The sequence below is a fragment of the Prinia subflava genome, chromosome 2 (assembly GCF_021018805.1).
Source record: "Prinia subflava isolate CZ2003 ecotype Zambia chromosome 2, Cam_Psub_1.2, whole genome shotgun sequence".
Taxonomy (NCBI): Eukaryota; Metazoa; Chordata; class Aves; order Passeriformes; family Cisticolidae; genus Prinia; species Prinia subflava.
Window position 1 is genome coordinate 48,568,168 of NC_086248.1, and position 19,424 is coordinate 48,587,591.

A 19,424-nucleotide genomic window follows, 5' to 3' on the forward strand; every position below is an offset into this window, starting at 1 on the left:
GAAGCACTGTAATGCAGAACACAAGAGAAATTGTGCTTAACGTTATTATTATATAATAATTATAAGCACATAATTATTTTCCTCAGGAATACAGGTATTATATTAGAACATCAAACTGCATACTTCAATAAAGTAATTTTGTGACTGTAGTATAGGAGGGTCCATTGGCTTAAGGACTGGATTATTGTCTGTGCTGGAAAACATGACAAGCATTGTACAGCCCCTCTCTTAGTATGGTCTGGGGGACCAAATTTAGCTTATGTAACTGGAAACTTATGTAGCTGCTGCATTTCCAGCATTTCCAGCTACATAATTCCCATCACACTTGTTATCACAACTCTGTTACACACAGTTAAACTGCAAGTCAAGAGAATGTCAGATAAATGTCAGATTAAAAGATTAAACTTCAGATTGAAAGGTCAGATAAAGAAAAACAAACTCCAAACTGGACACTAAAGGAACCTCTGATAATATAAGATAGAGGAAATTATATTGCTTTGAAAATACACCAGGATGTTGATCTGATAAGAGGCTCTGGCAGGACTTTTAATATGTGGTGGTTCTAGACAATTCATTTTAATTGCTTCTATTTCTATCTTCAGATTAAAAAGTATATATTTTTTTTTCTGAAAGGATACTTGGTGGCCTGCAAGAGCAATAATTGTTTTTGAAAGTGTATTTGGAAGATTATTATAAATCCCTACAGAGGCTAGTTGCTAATTTGCTATTCCAGGCTGTATTACAGAGATTTGGGATAAACGTCAAGTTGTTTAGTAACAAGAATGAAAATTGAAAAAAATGCATTTGTTCCATGGTAAAAATATACATAATACATTCTAATGTTGTGTATAAAATGCTTAGATATTTACTTTCCTGCTCCACATCATTGGATTAAGTTTTCTCATAAAATCACTGGGGGTAAATGTGTTGATTGTTATGTTGATTGCAACAGCCTCCTTGTTTCAATTTTCTTTTATTAAATACTTCTTTGCATTTTGTGTAAGTGTTCACACTGCCAAAGAGACAGAGGTTACTAATGAAGGTGATGATATGCTTGAAGGTAACTGAAAACAACAGAGAATTTGAGGTGAAAGTTTGGATAGTTGTTTTGTTAATGTTTTGCTTTCACTGATTTACGAGTATGTATTACTATAAGTCAATGTCCATATAGCTGTGTGTTAAGTGATATTCATAAAACAGAGAGAAAAAAACTTGAGATTTTATTTTAGGCAGCATACAGATAAACCATCAGTTGGATCTGGCAGTGACCACAAGACACCCACTTTGATACACTGAATTTGTGGACCAACAAAACTTTCCTAAAATTTGCTTATATTTCCATTTTTAAGAGTATTTTCCAATTTGGATGGCCCATAAGCATTATCAGAGAGGTTTTACAGGCTAGAGAAATTTCTTATTTCTCCAGAACAGTGTTATTCTGATTAATTACTTCTTTCTTTTTCAAGAATGGAGCTGTATGACAGTTGCATCACTTATTTCTATTAACTCATTTTTGCTTTCTTCTGTTGACTCTGATAAAATTATTTCTTTTCTGATTTCTCTGTTGTGCTTTGCTTAATAGAGTTTTCTTCTTATTTTTGTTGTTTGTTTACTTTAGAAGAACATAGTGAAACATATGCCATAGTGGGAAAAACGGCTTCATCTGTCATTAGAAAATCATTCCATTTGATTTTGAAGGCTTGACACGGTGCTATTTCTCTATCACATGTTGAATTACACTATTTTTTCTGCCAACAAAGTGCCTGTAGCTGTGCTATATTCCTCAAAATTGGCTCCTGCTCTGGGTTAATGAGCAAAATTTTTGGCTTTTACTTTATTTGGCTTTTAATCAAATCTTGCAAGCTTTGGTGGTTAAACTCATTTACAGGTATGAGTTTGTATTCCTCCAAACTGTCTCCACCAGATGCAATAGTATGTTAGGAATTAAGTGAAATTCTGCTTCCCTGGGCAATGCTGGCCTAATTATAGTAGAGTATGCTTTAATGAGGATTCTTCTGAGCTGCCTCTGCCTGATATGGCAAACAGCCCAGAGGCAAATTTCAGATCCCGGTGTCAAGAACTGATTCATTGTTTGTCTGCAATCAACAGCTGGGCTTCAGGGTCTAGATAGAGAGCTTGAATAAGACTCTCTTTCAGTTCATGTATTGAACCCAGAGTTGTTGACCTTTCCCAGTGCAGATGTAGCTCAAAGGCCAAATGTAACAGATTTGTCACATAGAAGATACTGCACAGATTATGGACAAATAAGACAGTTTTGATTAAATTAACTCAGAGGCTTTAAATTGCACATCAAATAATGGTCACAGATAGTGGAAAGCATTTCAAAGGGTAGAAAAACAAAGTAAAATAGATCTTTTTGTCTAAGAGTGATAGGTCACTGGTTATATAAATGAACTTAGCCATCTTTATTTTAATTGTTTGGACCTATAAGAGCTAATGCCAAGCCTGCTTTGTTTGTGTCCCCCTTCCTTCTCATCTAATGTTGTGCACTTTCTAAAACACCAAAAAAGAAAAAATGTCATCGTGTAACATATGAAATATTATTGCTAGTTATAATATGGAGGGAAAAAAATGCAGTTTCTGCTCCTAGAAACTGCTCATCCCAAACAATATTCATGCCTCAGGAAAGAAGGAGGGAAAACACAACAGGAAACCTTCTTTCATAAATCTGCTTTGTTTAATCAAAATATCATTGTTCTTGGCTAGCTCTCAAGGCAAATGTCATGGCATCCCATAATGCCGGCTGCAGGAACAGGCTCCTATTCCCTGGGTAGACACTGTTACACAGCCAGACCTTAATACAGCAAAGAACTCAAAGAGTGGCCTGGTTGTGAGTTGGGAAATTTTGTTTGAGACTCTCCTCAGATACACCAGTCCACTATTTTGGAAGAAATCTGTCAAGTCGTAGTACAGAATAATACATTTTGGCCTCCTGTCTAGTTCCAGGGATAACAGCCAATTTGAAACTTCTTTTAGGAGACTTTTGTTCCCTGCCATCTGTAGACGTTTGAATATGTAATGTGTGGAGTGGTGTCACGTTTATTACCCAGCATCTTTCAGTCTTTCTTTGATACTATTGTTTCAAACATGCATGTTCTCTTCCATTAAATAGCTGAAGTTCAAGTGGTTTAAATCATATTTTTTCCAAGTAGAGAACAGCATTACTCACATACCAGAAGGCTAAGTAATGTCTGGGATTTATTAAATCATTCAGCAAAGTTGACCACAGACAGTTGCATATAGAACAAGTGCTGGAAGAAAAATAATCTGTGATGATGTTCATTATACTATAACACACACAGACTGAGAGCCAAATACTTTGTATCTTTTCTGTCTCTACAATTATTATATTTCCTTTTCAAACTTTAACTAGTTTGACAGTTCTGGTTATAGAGGGTTTGAGCACAGAGGAAATATGTAGGGAAATTTAATGTTAATTTGACGTCTTGGTAAAGCAGCCATGGGCTATAACAAGATGAATATTTATTGGTGACTTTAATGAATAGGTAACTTTTACTGCCAAGTTAGTGTTGTTGCACACTTTTAAAAATCTTACATTCCAAGTGTATTTGCAAAATTCTATTCTGTTTTATTTGGCAAAAAGAACATTATTGAAGCTCAGTAAGGGCAGTTTTTTCTATCTGTTCCTAGTATTCCAAGTACTTACGAGTCTTTGCCAGTTTATCAACCTTTCATAGATAAAGTGCTACTTGAGAAAAATGCAAAAATACTAAAATGTGTGTTACTAATCAGTCAATGCTGATGTAAAGTTTCAGAAGCAAGTGAACAGGTGTTCTTTGGAATTTTAGGCCCTTATTGCTTTCTAAACATTTAGCTCATTTTACAATCACAAACTGAGTATCCAAAAATTGAGCAAAGGCAAAAGGAAATAATTATTTCCTGCATAAAATTATAATCTGAAGGTTTTTTGCTATTAACTATTATGAGCAAAAGAACATCAAACAAAATAATTATGAAAATTCCACAATCAAAGAGAGAGGTCATCCAAACTTATTTATGCTACAGTGAATCCTCTTGGTTTGATTGGGGGTTTTGGTTTGTTATGTTACAGCCCAGAGAAAATTTTAAACTTTGTTTTGCCTCATTTTAATTGTGTTGTTTGCACATAAAAGGATATTCGTTGTGTGGATTAAGTGGTTTGTGAGCAGAATTGGATAACATAATTATGTTTTGTTTTTTTAGAAGACTGTGGGATGTATTTCCCAGAAGTGAAAAAACATCCAGACAAATATTTACGAACATGTCCTGAGTCTGTAAAAAAGTGGCTGAAACAACTGAAGAATGCTGGGAAGATTCTGCTGTTAATTACCAGTTCTCACAGTGACTACTGCAGGCTTCTGTGTGAACATGTTCTTGGGTAAGTGCAAAGTCCATTTCAAACTATATCTGCCGAACAGCAACTGGAGATAAGCCTGAGTTATTGGGAAGCTAATCTGAGTTTTGTTTATGTATGGTGAATCATTTGGTTCTGAGTTTTCTGCTGGGCCCCTCTCTGGTAGAGTGTTACAGGGTACTTGAGACAAAGTTGTCCATCTGTGAGCCTGTGAGCTGTATCTGACACAGCACACTCACAACCTGCATCCTTTTGGAAGCACTGGAAGGGATTGAAGATGCCAGGGAATTATCTTTCAGGCCAATATCCTATACACCATCTGATTCCTAATTTTATTGTAAACTTTTGCTAGACTGTCTTATTTGAGCCACTTCCTTCCTTGCTTCTCAAGCAGTGAATGCAGCTAGTAGTACTGTTGCATTTCCTTGCAGTTAATCTGTAGGAAAATCTTACCAGTACTTTTTCCCATTAGTGGTTTCTAAAAGATGGATGTGCATGAGAAATGTGCTTCATCATGGCAGAAAAGATAAAACAGGCAGTGCATTGCACTTGGCAACTGGTGGAGATTGTAGTTGCTGATCACAACAGCTGTACTTAGCATAATATTAAGAACATGACTGGTCAAGTCAAATTCTAAAGTGAAATTCAGCAGAACTATCGCTTACCTAGGAAAAAAAATCAATGCAAATAGTGAAGTGGGTGACAGTGTGAGACTATTAATTTATTATTAATCAAAAGAAATAAAGTAGTTCAATATGAGCCTGCCTTGGCTATAAGGATTTACCAGGGAACAGCAGAATGAATACAGCAACACTAAGAAAACCAGGCGTAAGATAAAAGAGAGAGCTACCTTGCAAAACCAGTACGAAAGTATAGGTTGTTCTACAGTATTTATTATAGTCATATTTTCCAGTGATACATGCATGTGGCTTCCAAGTAGCTTTTGGAGAACTGAGTACTCCACTATCCACTAGACTTTAGTGAATGAGGGTTATTTTCCTGAAAGTCTAAACTTTTTACTGGTTTTGTTTGTTCCATGCCTCTCATATCAGACAAAAAGACTCTACATACCTGTGCTGGTTTTTGCTGTACTGGAATATAGTTTAGGTTCACACCAATTATCTCTATCCTTAACTTTATTTGACCAGGCTAACTGGTTTTTATTCTTGACATCAACACTTATGAATTGCACCTACATAGTCCTTTATTAATTTCTATTCCTAGTCCTTTCAGTTAATCAATATGACACTGAGAAGCCCAAAATATAGTATAAAATAAGAAAACCCCACAAGGATAAATATGAAAAACAGATGCATGTGAAATTTTAGCCTCTTACTCCTAATATCCTTACCTTTACTGTTAATTTTTTTGCACTTTATAAAGAAGCTCCTTTATGGCTAAGAAGTTATTATCTTCATAAAATCTGTGCTGGGAAATTCATATTTAGGTGTATCATTTACCATTTCATGAGCAAAATATCCCAGTTGTGTTCATCTAACCAAATTATCCTTAACTAGAACACATTTTGGAAGGGAAAGGAAGTGAAGAAAAAACTTCATTTTGAAATAAAATGAGAACTATTTCCCAGCCAGAGCATAAACACACTGCTGGGATCAGTATATAAGACATGTAAACCTTCAAAAGCAAGTGCCAGTTCATTCACACAGCAGCATCATGGTGTGGCTTTTCAGTCTTACCTACCACAAGGATGCTATCCAGTTAATTGAATGTTTAAGTGTTGGCAGGAGCACGCCTAAAGATGGGTCAATCATTACATAGTCACGGGAGCCAAGTATATTTCACCTTTTCAGGAATGTTAACCACCTAAAAGTGAGGAACTTCTTGAAGCTGGTCATTCTGTTTCCCTCTGTGGTTAGTGGAGAGAAACCACGGGGCAGTATCCTTTGCAATTCATTCTGCATTGTAGAATCATGTCTGAAATAAGTGGGATGAGTTACCTTTCAAGAATGTGGATGTTTCTCCATTGGCTCTCTCTGTGTCAGAGTGCATTTTTTAGGAGGTTAAAGTTATAATACGTGTATAAGATACATCCTGCCCTTTGTGCTAGCTAATTACAGTAACCACAGGCCGCACTACCAATCACAGCCAGTAACTGGAACAGATTTGCTTTACATATAGTGTTACATAGTAATGTAACACAAAGTCTCTCATAAAAACAGGAGCTTTGTACATGAGATTGAATATATTGTTTAAAAAAAGTCCACAGATAATGCATCTCCTCACACAAAGTAGTTTTTCAGCAGATCAATAAAAAGTTACCAGTTAACAGATCAATGAAAAGTTGTCTTCTGAAAGGTCTATTTGTTCTAATATTTTTAAACAAAGGACTTGCCACTTTTTCCACAAATCAGAGAATCACAGAATCATTTAGGTTGGAAAAGACCTTTAAGATCATCGAATCCAAGCATTACCAAGCGCCTCTCTGTTCACCACTGAGCCATATCACCAAGTGCCACATCCACACGTTATCTGAACACTTCCAGGGATGGTGACTCCATCACTAACCCTGGGCAGACCGTTCCAATGCCCGACCACCCTTTCTGTGAAGAAATTTTTCGTAAAATCAAATCTAAACCGGCTCTGGTGCAACCTGAGGCCATTTCCTCTCATTCTTTCTCGTGTTAATTGTTCTTTGTTATGCTCCTGAAATGTTTGCTTTGTTTTGCAAATTCAAGCTCAACTTACCCTTGGATGGATTATTTGCACCAGATGCTAATTTGAAGTGTTTATCTCTGTTAAAACTTTTCACCTGAGGACAGAAGAAACCGGCCTGTTTACCCAGCATTTGGAATCTTCCACGTGGAAGCAGATTTTAAAAATACATCACTGTAATATTTGATACTGTTTCTTTTTAAAAGGCAAAGGTTTACATATGGTCACAAGTGGAAAAAAGTTAGACAAAGCTAAAATTTCATTCGAGGAAGGAAATTTAAAGCACTTCTATTTCAAGGCTGGAATGTAATTTTGACCACATTTTGAACCCAAAAGCTGTCTCTTGTAGGGAGAGCATTCAGTTTTTGATAAGATATCTCAGTCCCATGGAATATTATGAATTATTTGAAGGTAATATAGTTAACTGGTGTACTTCCAGCAAACTTCCTCTACTGTTGATAGTATTTCAGTACCTGTCCAGTGCAGTCCATCCTGCACTTACTATCTGTGATTTCTTTGTTCCATGCAAGAGTAGGCATAATTTTTTGGAGGCTGTAGGCAATGAAGTCACCTAAGCAACGAAATATTTTTAATAAAATAAAGTACATCATAGATGAGGAATGTTTTCTTATACACCATGCTGAGATATTCAAACCCATTTCAACTGATGGGATTTCCACAGTTCAGATAACAATCTGTATACATGGACCTAATGATCTTCAAAAAATCTGAATTTAATTGTGGGATTCAGCTGGCAGATGAAGACTTGAAGCCGGTGGCTGTTTATTTGTAGTCACATGTTCAACCTCCCTGTAACCAGCAGGGATGTAATGAGAGCAGCCAGTGTAGTCTGAAGAGGGAGATCAGCTATCAAAATGGTGCTTCAGTTTTGGAATATGTGAAATTACACTGTAATTTTCATTGGCTGTAATTTAGATCTCTGTTGTCTGCCAAGGGCATCTTAGGCCTGTGTATGCCTTCAGTATGGATACCAACAACATAAGTACCTGTGTTAAAGTGTCTTCAGTTACTTCCTACCTGAGAAAATCTTCTTTGAAAAGAAAATCCCTCATTTACAACTTTCTGTCCATGCCTATGCATATGTTGCCATCTCAGATTAAAAATATGTCATCTGTTACGTGTTCTCCTGAGATCAGGGAACATCTTTTTACAAATAATGAGTGTTCCCAAAGATCACTCACGGTGAGTTTGACTCTCTTTTGACAACCTCAGGAAAGGAATAATAATAGTGACATTGAACAAGCACTGAAAAAAATAGTGACAGAAGCAAGTGCCTTAAAGAAATAGTCTGATATTTTCTTAAGTCTTAAAGAGTATTTAAAGATATTTTAACTAATTTGTTAGTTTAACTAATGATGTTTACTTTACTTTCTAGGAATGATTTTGAAGAGTATTTTGACATTTTGATCACAAATGCTTTGAAACCTGGTTTCTTTTCCCATACACCAAACCAAAGACCTTTCCGAACCCTTGGTAAGTTGCAGCTTTAAGTTCCTTCTCATTTGCTTACCTGTATGGAAAAAAATAAAAGAAAGAAAGAAAAAGAAAAAAAAAGGCTACGGAACACTGGCAGTGAGGTGGGAAGTGGACTAAAATTCTGTTAAGACTGAAGAGCATTGAGAAATTAAAAATTACAGTGTTGAGGACAATTAAAAGGCAGAGCTGATAGTAATTAAAATTATATTTGGACTCAGATATTGGATCATTAATGAAAAAGAATCTTCTTTATTGTGCTCACAGGGTCATGCACAAAACACAAAATTTAGTTCTGGGGAAAAACAAAGCAAATATTTAAAAAAATTAAAGGAAATTCAGAGAACTGTACAAATAAATTGTAAAGCTGAAGGAAAGAATTTATGATGGAAATCTGACAGCATTAAGTGTGTTTACTTTGGCTAAATAGTGACAGAGTAGGTGAAAAGGAACTGCCCCTGTACTCACTTAATTTAATTAAAACAATCTGAAACACTTGGCAATGTTGTCCATTAGGTAATTAAGGTTGTAACACAGGAGGTTTATAAGAGCAGTATTCATTGAACTACAAATAACAGTGTAACATTGCTGAAAACACTTATTTTTCCATATTTTGGTAAATATCTTTATGATTAAGCTACCTGAAAATTAATCTTACAGCCAAAATAACCTGAGTCATCATACACTGAACCATAGTTTATCATTTTATGACAGGAAAGTCAGCATTCCAGCCCAAAAGAAATTTTGCATCTGGAACTTTTACAGTAAAACTAAAACAAGCAGCAAAAATACATATTGAAACTACATTTTAATGTTTAACATACTTATATAGGAAAATAAGACGTATCTTAGATGTGATTTTTAAAGGATTAGTTCAAATAGTTGCCAAGTTGACAATTTGAGAAAAAGTAATCCCAGAAGGGAAATTGAAACTATTTCTATGAAAGGAGAGAAGACAGTAAATCATAAAAGGTGAAAAAGGCTTAGTTCTGCAACCATTTGATTTAGTTTTGCATAAGCAAATTGAAAATAAAATGTAATTCACTTTGGATTTCTTTTGAGCAATCTGACTAGCCTGACTTCCTGAGGAAATCCTGCTGTGTCCCTCTGTCAGTAATCCAGCCAGCAGCTTTTGGACCTGTTGGACAATAAATTTAATAGACAGCCAAAAAGCTCCAAGATACTTCGATGAGATGGGGGAGGTTGTGCAAAAAAGGGCAGAATAGAGGGAGAAGACCAAGTTGCTCTCTCCATTGATAATATGTAGCATTGGCATAATCACCACACTGTAAGGACCAATTTTCATGAGGCTGTTTCTTTCTCTGCTTTCAAACAGGAACAGCATTATCTGGAGTTCTCTTATTGACTTAGTGGTTTGCATTCAGTTTATATCTTGACAATGCAAAGGGGCTCACTCATTATGTTAATACCTTATTAATGCAAAATAAAATGTAGTTTCTGTTCCGGACACTTCACTGTCTAAATAGATAAGGGACACAAATGTAACTGAAGCAATCATCAGATAAATAATTTATTGAAACTAACCTGGGAGTGTATTTTTTTTCTTAATATATTTGTATTCAAATGACAGTAACTGGTTTCTTCTGAAAGACCAATCACAACATTCAAAGCAAAGACTTATACACATAGGACAGGTTTTTAGAGACATATTTCAAAGTACCGTTGTTTAAGAGTACATGAAGTTTAAACCATAAAAGTAGGAGCATTTATATGAGAATATGCCCAAAATAATAATACATTTCTATAATGTTTATTTTGCTGCCCTACCTCTGTGTTCCTCACAGCAGCTGGAACAGTATACAGTGAAGCTTCTAATAGATTGATGGGGAGCAGTTTTCCAGTTTTCAGATTTTTTTTTAAGGCTTTCTTTCATATCAGAACCACTGAAAACTCAAAATTTCAATTTCTAGTTTCTTTCCTTCTGTTGGCATTACAGACTACAGAAGAGTTTGGCCACTGCTGCAGATCAGGGGGACAAAATTTACATATTTTTCCCTTTAAAAAATAAAAATTTATAGGTGGACATCATAGTAAAAGTTGTCTTAAAGCACAGAGACTAAACTTTTGCTAAGGTAATTTAGGGAAAAAAACTTGTTCTAGAAGAAATGTGTTGTAGAAAATGAACTGAAGTAACTGCTTATCATTGTTACCCATTTCTCCAGGTCTGAGTCTCAGCCATGTTCTTCCAACCATCAGTAGGTCTCACCTGCAATAAATTTGTAATGATACCATATTTTGTTGTGTTATAAATGGACTTAACGATAAGGCATAAAATATGGAATATGTTCTTAATTTCAAATATCCCAGATGCTGGAGCTAAATGTTATTTATCTATAACAGGACTTCTGCTGCAGATTTCCCTAAGGAAAGGGTTTGAAGTTTATTTTTTGAAGTTTACTAAAGAGAAGGATAAATGCTTTTCAGTGAGTAAGTTCAAAAGGCAATTGTATTCAGTAGGCATTTGAAGGAGAACGAGAACCAGGACGAGATGACAAAGGAGGCATTGTCTGGAAATGTGATATTGGGTAACAGCTCTGAAAAAGTGGGTTTTTTCAGTAGACAAGTAATTTTAGAGCTAATCCATTTAGAAACCATGAAAAATTATTTTAATTGCTCAGTTAAAATTGCATCACTATTTCATTTTCATTTTCAATATGTGCATCATTTAAAGCAACTAAAACACTGTTTGAAAGCTTAAAAGATTTGTGTGACTGGGGCACTGAAAGCACAACAATGATTTATTTAGTTTTGCATAATTGTCTTTCATTATACCATTCTGTTAAGTGGAGGAACAGTTTATATGTATCTTTACAGATTTTAGGACAGCTACACTTATTTTGACCTGGCAAAATGGTTTTTATAATTAGGAGTAACTTATGTATCAAAGGATATATTTTGTGAGAACAGTGCTGTACATAAAAATACCCCCAGACTTTGCTACCATAGAATGAATACTCCATAAATTACTTGTTATTCATAAGGTTGTATATTCTTTTACACAGGGAAATTCTTCTCATGATTCTTGAAAGTACTAATAAAGTCTTGAGCTCCAGGACCTAAGGATCAAGTCGAAAATGTTTGCATAAATCCTATCTGGACAAGAAAGGATTTTCTTTGCTTTCAACAGATACATCCAGCTTAAAATAATTTCTCATTCCATGAAGGGCTTGAAGGAATATAAATAGAAAATACAGTTGTGAGTTGTATGATAATCTGCAATACATGAAGATTTCTGTAACATTTGACAACAGAACTTTCGTTTTATCACACCACTTTTTAATGCATATCAAATTACTAGCCTGAACGCCAGTCCTGATCATTGTCAAATGTATCTTTTACAATCCAAAATTATAATTGAAATGCTAGAGATAACCATTAATTCCCTGGAAGCCTTCTCTAAGTCTCTATTCACAGGGAAGTCTGCTTGGTCTTAAAGAAGGCTTATATATCTTTTATTTTCAGCTCAGGCACAGCTGTCTTTTCTGATCTGGCTTGGTTGGGGTTTTTTTCATAAATTGAAAATGTATTGCTGGCTGTTCAGTGTCTGAATTTAAAACACACACATAGAAACTTATGTAGAGCCTCATGTGTATGTGTATGTATCCATACAGATAGAGTGTATATATCTATAGATGGAGTGCCAGTGAATGTCACATTTTAAAGCCTGCTTTCAGTTACACTTCCACACTGTCTGCCTTGTTCCTGAACTTGAATTTCTGTCCATCTTAAAGTGCCTCTTCTGCAGAAAGTGTCTTCCCTTTTAAGAAACTTTCAGTCCTCTAATTTTTTATGATTTTCTGGTAACTGCCATTTTAACAGGTCTGTGCAGAAGCTTTTTTCCTACTTCATTAATTCTTCACCACTCTTCTAAAAATACAAGAAAATTCTATAAACTGAAAGGACCAATTAGAAAAGAAAATAAGGAGACAGGATATAAAACATCATACCTCTGAACTGAAGACCATCTCTGGTTATTAGGGACTGCAAGAGTTCAGATGGTGATCCCGTGTCTGCTGCTTGAGTTTTCTTTTGCCATCTTTTGTGAACAATTGGGTTTGACTACACCAGAGATGGGCTGGGGAGCCTGGTAGTGGGAAGGGGGAGCATGGGAGGAGGTAGAGTAAGAGCAGAGCTGTACATGGAAACATGTAAAAGGGGAAAGGGATTTCACACTGATGGGGTTTTCTGAATTTCAGGTCTTTGCTTTTCTGACCTCCTTGTTGCCTCAAGGAGGACTTTTTCAATAAGTCTAATGTGTCAAACTTACCTTAAAATGATGTACCCATGTGTTGGGCATCCCAGCCACAGCAGGGGATGCAACACTGTTCTCCCAGGGCTCTCAGAGCTCAGGAAGCCTTTCCTGGGAAGCCCACAAAAGGCCTCATCTTACATCTCTCAGGAGACACAAGCAGAATAACAGCACCAGCACAGGGCACCTGTGTAATCTTTTCCTCCAGTGGCTCAGGGAGTTCCTTTATGTAATGCAGCTGTGCTTGTTGCCATTCTTCTGGAGATGGTGACTCTTCATATCAGTCTGTGTGGACATATTCTATAACATGAGGCCACCCAATAATGCATTTTTGCTGGGAGCTTGTGACAGAGCAGTATGTAGAGGTTGCACTGGCTGCACACTGCATTATTCAAGAGTATCAAGTCTACAACCATTTCTCACATCTCTTCTACAAGAAGATGCTTTTATATTGTTATAACATCCCACAGTGCCATATGGCCCTTAGAAGCCATGCTATTCTTTTTAAGGGAAATGCTGTTTAGCAATTCTTTACAGTGTTTTGGCACAGTTGTTCATGTGCTTTATAGCTATTTAGGAAAGAAAAAGGATTATAACTAACAAATAATGATTTTTTTACCTTAGTTTTCAAAACTAAGTCTTGCTGTACCTCACAGGATCATGATGCTAAGATCAAGAGTCTTTTAATGCTCTAATATCACAAATAGGTTCTGTAAGAAGCTGGCAGTAGGAGGTCCACTATTGAAAGGGATAAAGTAACTTGTTCTATACCCAAGCCACCACTGAGAAATAATTCCCTACTTTTATCTCAGCCAGGGATTTTCATTTTATCCATGATTTCTGGAGAAAAAGGAGTTTCTTTTTAAGCAGCTGGTTAGTATGGATGATTATATTGACAGATCTTCATATTCAGTGATAGAAGATGAAAAAACCAGATAGAACCTGGTTTTTATTTTCATTATGAAAAACTATAAGGATTATGGAAGCACCTTATAAATATGCTTCCTTCAGGTGACACCCTCTTTGGCAGCATGATCAATGTCTGACTCCACTTTCTGAAAAGCAGGCTAGGGCAGGCCATAGGGTGACAACTGGAGACACATCTAAAGAAATTTCATCTCATATACCAGAGTTTGTTTTCATACAGATATTTATAATCCACTGGAGAAGCTCAGAGATTGTTTCAAAAAATCCACAATGTAAGACTTCTTGGATGACTTTCACCTCCTATCCTTTGTTTAAATGATCTTAGTCTAAAACTATTCCACTTTGTGTACTGCCTTTGCAGAGATATCAGCCACTCCACAGATCTTTTTTCTTCTGACAGTGTAAACAGCTGTCTCAGAGATTTCTGGTTTCCTGATATTATTTATGTCCTGTAGACAAACATTTAAAAAATCAACAGATGTTACCTTGTAATCAAAGAGACTTACCAATTAATCTTTTTATGTCTTGCTAGATAGTACCTGTGTGAAATCACACTTGGTTTGAAATCCCCACTTTGGGAACCATTTGAGAATAGATGCGGTCATTTCCTATCATGTCATCAGTGTTTGTAATTAAGCCATGGGATACGTAAGATGGGAGTCTTTTAACAGTCCTGATGCATTAACAAACTCTTTTCTAACAGTTACATTTTATTTCATTTTTGATAAACATAGTCTTAGTAGACAGTAACAGTTTGGATTTTACATGTTCAGTACAAAGTTACATGTAAAAGCATCTAGAACAGGTGTGAAAAGCAGACTAAGGCTGGGGCAGCACATGCTCACATCCTTTTGCAGAGCAGGTTGTTAAAGTCACAGGCTTCATTCTGATAATTTCCAAAGCCCTTGGCTACCATATTTGATGGTGTTTGCCTCATAAAAACAAATGCTTTGTGCAATGTTGTTCAATTACAGAGATAATGAATTAGAAATGGAGGACATACAATTGATTACTAATTGGCAGTGTATCATTTATAAACCTTTTGTGAAATGCAAGGGATGCTGCAGTTTGCACTGACAGTGTGTGTATACATTACTAAAGTGACATGGTTAAATTGGTGTAAGTTCTTCGAGTGACTCTGTAGTAGTTAGACCATGTGGAGGCCAAAGAATGACTTTTCCCTTATAGCACATTTCTCTCAGCAATCTGAGCTGGGAAGCCATTCCTTTTTTTAGGAAGAGGAGTGGAGTGAGTGTGTTTTGTTCTGTTTGTTTGGGGTTGTTTTTTGAATGGGCATTACTGGTACTTGCTTCAGAAGTGCTGTGAGGCTAGATGTCATCACGTTGTTTATACAAATTTATTTATACAAATGATGGGTCCACTCCAGCGTTTTACAGCACATCAGAAGCTGGCGGTTGTGCAGCAAATCTGTTTCTGTTTCTACCAGGAGGGAACCATGTTGGCCTGACTACAGCAATTCATTATAAACCTGGAGCACAGGCCAAGGGCTGCGATTTCAGCTGATGCCTGAAACTGGCCATGGGAGGTACCTGGTTATCAGCTGAACCAGCCAGTGGAAATTGGGTTTGGTGCTCCTTCTTGAGCTCCTATGTCTCAACTATATTAGCCAGAAGAGCTACCAGGACACAGGCTAATTCTTTAACATTTACTCTGTTTGCCTAAGCATTGAAGATTATGCAATATCATGGTCTGTGTGGGTAGGAATTTCCACCCATCCCCTACTGCAAACCTCTATCAATACTGCAATTTCAACCACATTTGAGTCTGGCCTAGCATTCTCAGAGATATTACAGCCTCAGCAGGCTGGAGAGGAAAAGATGGACCTATCACTGCCAACACAGAGAAAGGCTGCAGTATAAACTTCCCCTTGATTAGATAGCTGAGTGTCCGTCCATTTGAGCCTAGCGACAAACGACCCAGCTACTGGAAAATCACCCAGGAGACTCTGCACCCTAACAGACATTCAGTGAATGCAACAGCAGGACACAACTTCATAGGAAGATAGTCCCCATTATTTCCATTGTTCATAAACAACTCCTTGTCTATGTTGGGTTTTTTGGGGGGGGGTTTGGTGGGGTTTTTTTTAAGAAAAAAATTAAACAGTGTTTGAATTAAGGCATCTCCTTCTTGCTGAGTATTGAGATGAATGCTGAGCTGTGGATGCATTCTCCAATGCCCATCCTTTAAAAGAAGAAAAACTTACAGTAAATGTATCAGGCCAAGGTCTTTATATGTTTGCATAGTGTTCAAAGTACCTCAGAGGATAAAAGGAATAATAAGTTATTCATCCAAAAATCAGAACAGTGAAAAACTGCAACTTGCTTCTGCGTAAAGACAGCAGGGGTTGCTTCAGCTGATTACCTTTGATATTAAATAGCGTGTTTGGCACAGAGCTGATAAGAATATTACAGAAAGCTAGTTCAAAGACAGTTTAAACTGCTGCCTTCAAAAGCATGGTATCTACAATATTCCTTTTGTTAAAACTGGAAAACATGTTTAGCATAATTGCCAAGTACTCCAAAACAGAATTCTTTGTGTATAGAGAGTGTATTTTCATTTTTAAAAGGAGTTACAGTAACTACTACAGTAACACTACCACAAAATCCTAGCTATTGATTATATCATGTTACATTCAAGGTCTTGAAGGATAAAGCTCAAATCCCTTTTCTTTAAGGTATTGTGCAAGGACATGATAAGAGTCAGTTTTTGTCTTCAAGGAGCCCACAGGCAAACCAGATAAACAAATGGTAGAAAAAGAAAAGCACTGGCTTTTCTGTTTGAGCTAAGGAACCAAAATATTGAATGACCTTCCCTGAATCGTATCTCTGGCAGATATGCATATTCACCTAAGTCATCTATTGTCCTAATCCAGAAGCAGTGAAGAACTGTAAACTGAGTTTGAATAAGGACTCCTCAGTCTTGACTGTGAAAATCCTTTTAGCCCTTTTTAAAGATTTAGCCTAATGGAAAAATTGACATTATTTCAATTATCTGTGCTAGATTTAATTTTTATGGTTCATTAAGATATCCTTTATAATTTCACAGAATTGGACCCATGAACTTTATGTGCTCTATACTGAAATCAATCAAATTATTCAATAGTTCAATAGATAATGATGATATTCAATATTCAATAGATAAGCTCAATTAGTTGTTTATTTTGGAAGACAACCACATACCAGTGTTCAGGCCTAGTTTATGTTTCATTTTAATGAAAGAAACTTCCTTCATAGAAAAGCATGTCAAATGCGTTTAAGCACACACACCATGTGATTGGGAGGTCATTAAAAGTCAACACCTATAGAAAATCCTCAGTCATAATTTTGTGATCACCTTCTGGTGTTGTTTCTTTATTATCTTTTATTTCAGGATGCTAGCAGAGAGTAGAACTGTGGTACAGTCTGATATGGATTGTACCAGAGAGATAAGGCAGGGAAACTTCCTCACTTAGGAAGCCAAATTAATAAAAAAATCGATTCTTTTTACAGCAGAATGAGCTAAGGGCCTGTCAACCCAATCCTCTCCTGCCAGTAGGTGCCCACAGAACATAAATTGCCATAGCCCAAGTCTGTTTTTTCAAAACCAAAGCCAAAATGCCTAAACGACCACTTTGTATTCCAGACAAAACAGTGCTCAGGAAACAGATTATCTGGCCTAAGGGAATTCTTCTCCAGGACATAAAAATTTTATTAAGAGACGATTTTTTTCCTTCGTATTCTCAAAGAAAAAGAGACAAGATTTAGAAGCAAAACAGTGAGCACTCAGACTACAGTGTGATAATACGTGATGCATAAAAATACTTGGGATTTATGGCAGACTTTAGACTGAATGTGGAGACCCAGTTCTGTATGGAAGACAAAAGGAAATGCACATTTACATACAAGAGCAAGGCTTGCCAAGCCTACTCTTATTATTAGCCCTGAGATTAGCTCAGATGGTTAGTGCATGGTGCTAATAACACCATCAGGTTTGTTCCAGCAGTAGAGGCAGCCATTCTGAAATAATAGCTAGAGTTTTCATGTTTATGTTTCCATAGAAATGCTAAAGAATTTCTAGCAATTTTTTATACAGGTTATTTGATTCAATACTCACAATTCTAGACTAGAAGGGTGGAATTATGGCTATGAGTGTCTTTTCACCTTCATTCTGTTCCCTAGCACATACAAAAGTGTCCATCAACAGTGTCTGTGATTGCAGGGGGAGAACTAAATTGAAAATTTCAAAAGAGTGAAAAGAACACTAGGGAGACAAACCATGCACAACTCAACAGCTGTTCTGGTGTTAAGAGAATACATACTTCCATTTGATTTCTTTTGTACAATTTTATTATTAGATGGTTAAACAGATACATTTTATTTTGTCCATGGAATAATAAATGTTCCACTGGAAAGCTTATAAATTTATGTAGATTAATACCAGACTTTACTACTGTTTCTAAGTAGGATGTTACACCCTTGGTGGCTTATTCAAAATCTGGCTTTTTTTCTTTACAAATCTATATCAGAGAAATGGATCATTTTAAGAAGTTATTTTTTAATGGAGTTGCAAGCCTCTCACTGTCATGGTTTCACCCCAGCCAGCAGCCAAGCCACTCGCTCACTCCTCTACCAGCAGGATTGGATGGAGAATCAGAGGGTAAAAGGCAGAAAACTCATCGGTTGAGATAAAGACAGTTTAATAGTGACAGCAAAACAGAACAATTCACAGCTTCCCATGGGCAGGCAGGTATTCAGCAATCCCCAGGACGGCAGGGCCCTATCACACGTAACAGTGACTTGAGAAAGCAAACTCCGTTACTGTGTGTCTCCCTTCCTTCTTCCTCCCCTCATTTTATATACTGGGCATGGTGTCATAAGGTCTGGAATATTCCCAATAGTTAGTTGGGGTCACCTGTCCCAGCTGTGTCTCCTCCCAAACTCCTATGGCACCTCCAACTTTCCTTGCCAGCCTGGAAGTACTAAAAGCAGGAAAGGCCTTGACTGTGTAAGCTCAGCACTTTTTAGCACTGTGCTCAGCACAAATCCAAAACACAAAGCACAGCCCCCTACCGGCCACTTGGAGGAAATTAACTCTGCCCCAGCGAAAGCCACCACACTCCCTGCCACAAAAATCGACTCGGAATTGCGTTGTAAGGTTGCTGCCATATGTTAAAAATCAGAGGTCTGTTTTGAAACAATGAAGAACCAGGAATAGATACAGAAACAGCAGTGTGTAGAAAGTGTTCTGGCTGTCAGTCATTTATCCTCAGCCACCCCACGCTGCAGGCAATGAGGAGCCAGCAGACCTGGTCTGCGGAGGGCTCTGCAGTGCCCACACTGCACAGAAGACACTGGCCCATTGAGCCAGGGCTGCGCTTCCTTGCAGAGCCTGCACACTGTGTTTCTGCACCTGGGCCTGAATCCCAGCTGAGGTGTGCTCATGGCTAATTACAGACCTGCAGTGCTGATCAAGAGCCTCAAGGAATCCAAAGGTCTTGCAGAAGTGGCACAGACCCGTATGGGATGCCTGAGGGATGGATCAGTACAAGTTTGTAAGCTTTACTGGTCCACTAACATTTATTGCAAACCTGTGAGAAATAGCTCCATGTTATAGTTCTTAAAACTATGTCAAAATCCAAACAGAATTCCTGGAAGAAAGAAAAATTACCTGTGAAACAGGGGACTT

General features: G+C 36.9%; 1 protein-coding gene across 1 annotated transcript in view; it reads left to right on the forward strand.

The window, feature by feature from the left end:
• Positions 1-19,424, forward strand: part of NT5DC1 (5'-nucleotidase domain containing 1) — a 123,531-nt gene that overhangs the window by 75,185 nt on the left and 28,922 nt on the right. Inside the window, exons 7-8 of the mRNA XM_063389842.1 lie at positions 4,225-4,399; positions 8,445-8,542. Of these exons, the coding sequence (XP_063245912.1) occupies positions 4,225-4,399; positions 8,445-8,542 (273 nt within the window). The remainder of the gene's footprint in view (positions 1-4,224; positions 4,400-8,444; positions 8,543-19,424) is intronic.